The sequence below is a fragment of the Lactuca saligna genome, chromosome 3 (assembly GCF_052625555.1).
Source record: "Lactuca saligna cultivar CGN05327 chromosome 3, ASM5262555v1, whole genome shotgun sequence".
NCBI lineage: Eukaryota > Viridiplantae > Streptophyta > Magnoliopsida > Asterales > Asteraceae > Lactuca > Lactuca saligna.
This window is the reverse complement of record NC_136419.1, coordinates 213,030,245-213,037,972: the sequence shown is the minus strand read 5'-3', so window position 1 is coordinate 213,037,972 and position 7,728 is coordinate 213,030,245. Positions and strand designations below refer to the sequence as shown.

The 7,728-nt window shown below is 37.8% G+C and overlaps 1 protein-coding gene across 1 annotated transcript; it reads left to right on the top strand.

Moving 5' to 3' along the window:
* Positions 1-4,361: 4,361 nt before the first annotated feature.
* Positions 4,362-6,479, top strand: LOC145037787 (pectinesterase 2-like). Its single transcript, XM_078986506.1, has 2 exons — positions 4,362-5,366; positions 5,489-6,479. The coding sequence occupies exons 1-2, from the start codon at positions 4,505-4,507 to the stop codon at positions 6,163-6,165; spliced, it is 1,539 nt and encodes a 512-aa protein (XP_078842632.1). The 5' UTR covers positions 4,362-4,504; the 3' UTR covers positions 6,166-6,479.
* The last annotated feature ends 1,249 nt before the right edge of the window (positions 6,480-7,728 follow it).

The window sequence follows — 7,728 nt, the reverse complement described above, 5'->3', positions numbered from 1 at the left end:
TTTAGGGAAGACTAAAAGAAGATAATGGGGATGGGTAATTGGGTTGAGTGTTTGATTGTTTAAACATAATAACTATATTATTGTGGGTTGAAAACCCTATGTACTCACCAGGTTTCCCAACCTGACCCACTCAGTTTATGTATATTACAGGTGACGAAATGAAGTGACTTTACACAGAGAGATTTAAAGAGATGTAGATCACTAGTGTAAATAATTGTAAGTTCTGTTTATGCTTATGTTTCTGTATTAACGATGACATCCCAAACGTTTTAAGATGAATAAAAATACGTTTCTTCGAAAATGTTATAATAACGTATTTATCGTGTTTTTCTGGGAACAAATTCCGCAACCTTTTTATAAAATGAAGTACTTTGATTTTTATAAAGCATAAACAAAAATCGGTCTTTTCTGGCCGTGATTTTGGGGATGTCACAGTTGGTATCAGAGCATTAGTTTAAGCGAACTAGGAATATGGATTTATTTCTAGACTTAAACTTAGAATGCTAAGCGATGATTGTGAGGTGTGAGCACTAGCTTAATTTAGGAATGATGCCTAAATTGCTTTTATGTGCTAAATGATTTGTTATGCTATAGTTTGATCGGATCTATGGTCTGTTGCCGACCGGATCTGGAAACCTTATGTGTTTAGGATTCTAAACGTACGACTACAATATTAGAACTAGCATATAAACGTTTCGGAGTGATAAGGATGATTTAACCGTCATTCCTAAGTAAAGATCTAGATTCACCTTATACGGTGTATAGATCAAGATGGCAAGGGCCCGTAGCGGGAACATGAATGCAAATGGGAACCGGAACCAACCCCCGGTGATTCAGCAAATACCGGTTATGGTAACCGCTGCTGAGCCAATAACAATGGCCGGAGTGCAAGCGATGATCCAGGTGATGTTGGATCGTCAAATGGAGGAAACCAGACGTTTGCTCCAGCAAAATCGAGAAGAAGCAACCATACAGATCGAACAGCCCGAGTTGAACGAAGGGCAGACTGAGGAGGGAAACTACAGTGGACTGTTGGTCAAGCCAACCCACCGATAGTTAGGCAAAACCACCAGGATGGAGGAAATGATGGACGTGGATGCAAATACAAGGATTTCATGGCGTCCAAACCACTGAGTCTATCTGGAAGCCCGACGCCGGTGGAAGTCATAAACTGGATCTCCGAGATGGAGACGATGTTTGAGAGTTGCGAGTGTAGCAACAGGCAAAAGACCGCTCTCGCGGTTCCTTTGTTGAAATCTGGAGTACTAAGCTGGTGGAAGCTACTAGCCGATTCGATGCCCAAAGGAGAAGCGAGCAAGATGTCATGGGAGGATTTTCTGGTGCAGTTAAAAATGCAGTACTGCTCTGAGCAGGATCTTCTGGAAATCAACAACGAGTTTCAGAATCTAAAGAAGGGAAAGATGAGTATCATCGAGTATGCTGCGAGTTTTACAGAGAAAATGAAGCTTGTTCCTTATCTAGTTCCAACTGAGCTCTCCAAGGTCAATAAGTTTGCTCATGGATTACCAGCAGACTTTGGACCAATGGTCAAGCAAGCAACCACTTTGAAAGGAGCCATATGGGCAGCCAAGAATGTTGAGACCCAGATTAGGGAAAAAGGTCTGGAGAGAGCTGAACTTGGCGAGAAAAGGAAACATGAAGGATCATCAAAATCCAACAAAGAAAGGAAATTCTCAAGGACTGAAGAAGGAGGAGGAGGTGAAACCAAGTGGTGTGAGAAGTGTAAAAAGAAGCACTTCGGGAAATGTAGCGAGGAGGTGACTTGCTACAAATACGGAAAGACAGGGCATTACGCCAGCAAGTGTGCATCCAACAAGAAGGTGTGTTATGGATGTAACAAAGAAGGGCATATTTCTAGGGACTGCCCGGGGAAAAATAAAGCAGCAAGACCAGAAACGCCACCGAGGCCAAGGGCATTTCACATGATCCTCGACGAAGCAGAAAACCGTGCAAGGAATCAAGGATGAGGACTTCATATCCGAAGATAGAGTTATGCGGTAACCATAGTATCATATGATGTAGCCTATTATAGGCATAGTCTAGGGTGAACTTGAACACCTATGTAATAGTTTCAAGAAATAATAAAACCTTCGTTTTGTTATCTAATGTGTTAAACTGTTGTGTGATTTTCATGCATGGTGACTTGGGAAAACTGCGAGACAATACTTGGGACGAGTATGAGTAGGTGTGAAAGGTAGTAGATGCATATACTACCGGAAGCACAGGACTCACGCTTGGATCAGGGAAAGTCACAATGTTACCAAGAAACTAGTAATTGATTTACTAAAAGTCAGCTACATAAAGCTCCTAAAGTGAATGGTCAGCTACATAAAGCTCCTAAACCAATCATAATCAACCCTCAGTCTATAGTTCATAACCTCTCCAAGTTTTACTAAAAGTCAAACTGGTCAAAAAGTGAATGGTCAACCACTATGTCGTAACCAAGCGCTGACCACGTCGTGGAAGCTACCGAGCAAAACAGTCGCGGGGTGAAACCCATCACCACATTGTAGCGAGCTAAACTCAATGCTGTAGGAACGGTCCAAAATTACTTAATGGATTAAGCCACTAACCTGTTAAGTCATTCACTCATACTTTCTTGGAAGCTTCTAAGCACAGAAAAGAACCATAAAAATCCTTGACTTATAGGGATGCATTTCGAATGCATGTGACACCCCAAGTAAGGTTAAAAGGTCGGAAAATGGGGTCAAAACTCATGGATCGCTACAAAACCGACTAAAAATCCATATCTATATTATATGTTGTTCATGGGACCTTAGGGAATGATAAAGTTGCAAACTTTATCAAAGCCAAACACTCGAAAAAACCAAAGATAGAAAAATAAGCTCATCTATCAAGATCTATAATACATGAACTATAAAGATGAGAAATTAAAATTTACAAATGTCGAGAATGTTCACAAGAAGAATGAGATTGGTTTGCTTGGTGGTTTCTTGCACAACAACTTCTTCTTCTTCCTTCAAAACACCGAAAACACCACAAAGGAGCGATTTAGGGTTTGACGGGAATGCTTTTGGAGTGATGGGGGATAAGGGCTGTCGAAACTCTAGCCTTCACATTCCTTATATACGGCCCAACCCCTGAAACTTAGAGTTTTGTATATCAAGACGCACGCACCGCGGAAAATAATGTTACCACACCGCGGTGACATGGCAAGTCTACGCCGTGGTAACAAATGCTCCACGCAACGGACGGGACATTTCCCAAAATCCAAGTTTTCAAAAGAAGGAATAATACCTACAAAATTTGTATGTTACAACAGCAAACTATATTGCCGCTATTGAGGTCACCATAAATACTATAAGATGAGAAGAGATAGCAACCATTGGATCTAGACGTTTAATCAATATATAGTTATCAACAATAAACAACATGCATCGCCAAAATTACTATAGTTATAAAGAAATAATTACAATTTTCGGAAAAATGGTTCAAAATATAGTTGTTTTTTTTTTTTTGTTTTTTTTTTTTTTTTTTTTTTTTTTTGAAGTATCCAATGATTTTAGATGGTGGCCGTTGATGCTCTAAATACTGATTTGATAAAATATTTTTTTATCATCTGGCAGTGGACATAATATTAATAAGATTTATCGATCTGGCAGTGGACATAATATTAATTTCATTTTCCTTTTGTTGACAAATGGTAATACGTTTGAAAACCAAACACTAGCTTTAATTTTCCACCAAACCCTTCGAAATGAAGGAAGCTACATGTAAAAAGGCTATTTCTAGACCTTCCTTGTGGAATAAGATACTTCAGATTAATGTGACAGAACAAAATCATGCCAAATAATTTGTAACTTAAGAAATAGTACTTTTGTAACTCATACAGAAATAACAATACCAAAATATTCTTTCATATATCTCTTTCACATTAATATTAAATAGAACTCCATGTGATGCAATTATCTGGTCACACCAATTTCTCTGCCATGCAAGCCGTCTTGTGACCTTTTCATCTTGTGGATATAAATAGTTACAGAATGGTAGACTACATATACTCGTTTAAAGTTTATGAAATTGCCTATCCGTTTGCCATGTACTAATTCTATCACAGATATGTCGGCTATTTTTCTACACTGTTCAACATCGGTGAGTAAGAGAAATATGCATGTGAGGCAGTTGTTTAGTGTTGGGTTTTGATAAAGTAGATATTTATTTCCAAATTGAAAGGAGAGCCACTTATTTTAGACTTGATTAACTGATGAATGTGACTTGTGTGCATGTGAAAGCCTTGTCTTGTTCTATTTTCTTCGACAATGGGTACTCGAACCCGTATATACATATTTGGCCAAATGATTAGATACTACGTTACAAAAAGTAACGAATCTGACTACTTACGATGGTAGAGCCGTTAGGTTATATACCACTTCTATATAAAGTACTCCTTCGCATGCTAAGCCTCCACACCACCAAAACTCGCCCTTAAGCGTTTCTCTCCCTACGAACTTACTTTCTTAGCATGACAACATTTTCATTTTTCGCAACCTTCATTTTTTCTTTCTTCCTTCTTGTCTCTTCATGGGTGCATGGGTTGACCGAATCTGAAATAAGATCATGGTGCAGCCAAACACCTCATCCGGACTCTTGCGAGTACCTCTTCGCGGGTAAACCGAATTTAGGTCCGATAAAGCAAAAACCTGATTTCATCAACGCGATATTGAAACTCACCCTAGAGAAAGCGTCAAATGCCGAGGTTAATACTCGATCCCTTGGAGGGAAATGTCGCAACAAGCATGAAAAGGTTGCATGGCAAGATTGCCTAGAGCTTTACGAAACCACTGTTCATAGGATCAACATGACTATTGATCCTCAAAGGAAGTGTAGCCAGGTTGAAAGGCAGACATGGCTTAGCACAGCTCTTACGAATCTCGAGACCTGTAAGACAGGATTCGAGGAGGTGGGTAGTGGTGAATACTTGTTACCATTAATGAACAATAATTTATCCGCCTTAATTAGCAATACGTTGGCAATGAACAAAGGAGGATCTACAGAGAACTACGAGCCTACATATCGGAATGGTTTCCCTACATGGGTAAAGCCCGGTGATCGGAAGCTATTACAATCATCAAACCCCGCTCCAAACGCTAACATTGTGGTGGCTCAAGACGGTTCTACTGGTTATAAGACCATCGGAGCTGCTATAGCGGCTGCAAAGTCGGGGTATGTTATATATGTTAAAGAAGGCACTTACAATGAAATAGTTCAGATTGGATCCAAATTGAACAACATAAGGCTAGTAGGAGATGGTATTGGAAAAACTATCATAACCGGTAGTAAAAGTGCTGGAGGAGGTGCTACCTCTTTTAGTTCAGCTACCTTCGGTAAGCACACCAAAATTTAACTTTTTAATCTATTTTTCCAATTCTTTACACGTTTAAAAGTCTATACAACTTTAATTGAGGTAACGTTTCACCTAATAATTAATATTGCTTCAATAATATAGCAATTGTAGGAGATGGATTTATCGGTCGTGGTATCACTATTAGAAACACCGCAGGGCCACAAAACCAACAAGCGGTTGCCCTTCGTAGTGCTTCTGATCTATCGGTGTTCTATCAATGCAGCTTTGAAGGTTACCAAGATACACTCTACGTTCTCTCGAACAGACAGTTTTATAAAGAATGTAACGTATATGGCACTGTTGATTTTATTTTTGGCAACGCTGCTGTGGTATTACAAAGCTGCAACATATATGCACGTAATCCTCCTAACAAGATAAACACTTTGACAGCACAGGGTCGGACTGACCCGAATCAAAACACGGGAATTTCGATCCATGATTCTCGAGTCGCGGCTGCTTCAAGCCTAAGTGGGGTGAAAACGTATCTCGGTAGACCATGGAAGCAATATTCGAGAACTGTTTATCTCAAAACGTATCTTGATAGTATAGTGAACCCAGCGGGTTGGTATCCTTGGAGTGGTAGTTTTGCGCTTAATACGTTGTATTATGGAGAGTATATGAACACGGGCCCTGGTTCATCCACTGCTAATAGGGTTAATTGGAAAGGCTACCATGTTATCACTAGCGCCACCGAGGCGTCAAAGTTTGACGTCCAGAATTTCATCAGCGGTGGATCTTGGTTGCCGCGAACCGGCGTTCCCTTCACTTCTGGCGTTTAAGCAAATGATTAATCTATTTTGAATTGATTACTACTTAATAATACTCAAAAGAGGACCCAGAAAAAAATTTCTAGTGTGTACTTCTCAAGTATTTAATGATCACAGTGATAAAGATAAGTAAAAAATAGTTTTATTTTTTGAAATAAAGGTCAAGAGTAGGGCCAACAGTGTGGGATCACCGCCCCCTCTAAACTTGTATGTAGGGTGCTATACTGCTATGCCATTGTATTTTATTTAAATTTTTTTTTTTTTTTTTTTTTTTTGTGGAATTACATATAATTTTTATGATATTAATAATGATTTCATATAGTGTATATTATCTTATTTATTTTTTTATTTTTTCTGAATTACATATAATTTTTATATGATATTAATAATGATTTGATATACGACATTCCTTTGTCAATACTAAAAGATAAGGTTATTATACCAATATTTAATAGAATAAATGTGAATAAAATAAAAAATAGAGAGTTTATAGTTGAAAACGGTGAATTGAATTTTTAATATCTTTTTTTATGAACAGCTAATAAATATAAATCTTCTTTGGGATTAACCTAAAACGTCCAAATTAGTAGTTAGATTAGAGTAGGTTTGCACAAAAAAACCGGTTCAGGATCTCAACAGGTAAACCGTTTCACCATGAACTGATCCATTATAAACCGAACCGATTTAAGAACCGAGCCGCCGGTTTGAACCTGTTTGAGATTTAGACATTGAAACCGGTTTAATAGCCATGAACCGGTTTAGAACCGGTACTCAAACCGATTTAGAACCGATTGAACCGGTGTAACCGGTTTAGATATGTTCGAGTTTAATAATGATGGAACCGGTTTGAACCGAACCGGTATTCTGAACCGGTTTCGGTTTGAAAAAAAAAAACGGTTTGCTCACCCCTAGATTAAAGTATCTATATTAGCCAAGTGGGCTAGCCCAACTTTTTGATCATATTAGATCCATTTAACAAAATTGTTAGACACGATAGATTTTAAAGAATAAAAATAGTCTAACATTTAATTATGTGGTTAGATGGTTAGGATAGAGGAACTATAACATTTAATTATGTGGTTAGATGGTTAGGATAGAGGAACTATATGATTAGGTTAAAGGGAATGGTACAACACTTGTTATGGTCTATATAGAACTTATATCAGATTTATCATACTGCAACCAAATTTTGACATTTAAATGGTGTAGGTTTCCATGCATGCAATCCTAATTTTATTTTTAATATAAAATTTATATAAATAAATAAATATATAACACCCCATTTTTACTACGATTGTAATTACTATAAAATTCGAAATAAATATATATTACTCATGAGAAAAATTAATCGACATAAATAAGCATGAAACATCGATACGATTTTAATAAACATATAGAACGCATAAATCCGATTTCATAAGAAGATGTTATCCTTTTTCGAAGTCTCGCGATTAAACCGACATGGCGCAGTATATCGTAAGAAGGGAATTGTAGATAGATTGCTTATGAGCCTAAGCAATTTAACGAAAGTCATACTAGTCGTAAAGCTGAGAGTGTATATATAGAGAACGTATA

Bases quoted from the DNA above. Each gene is read 5' to 3' on its own strand.
- LOC145037787 (XM_078986506.1), top strand. From the start codon at position 4,505: ATGACAACATTTTCATTTTTCGCAACCTTCATTTTTTCTTTCTTCCTT. The intron at 5,367-5,488 runs GTAAGCACACCA...TCAATAATATAG, and splicing joins TTTTAGTTCAGCTACCTTCG to CAATTGTAGGAGATGGATTT.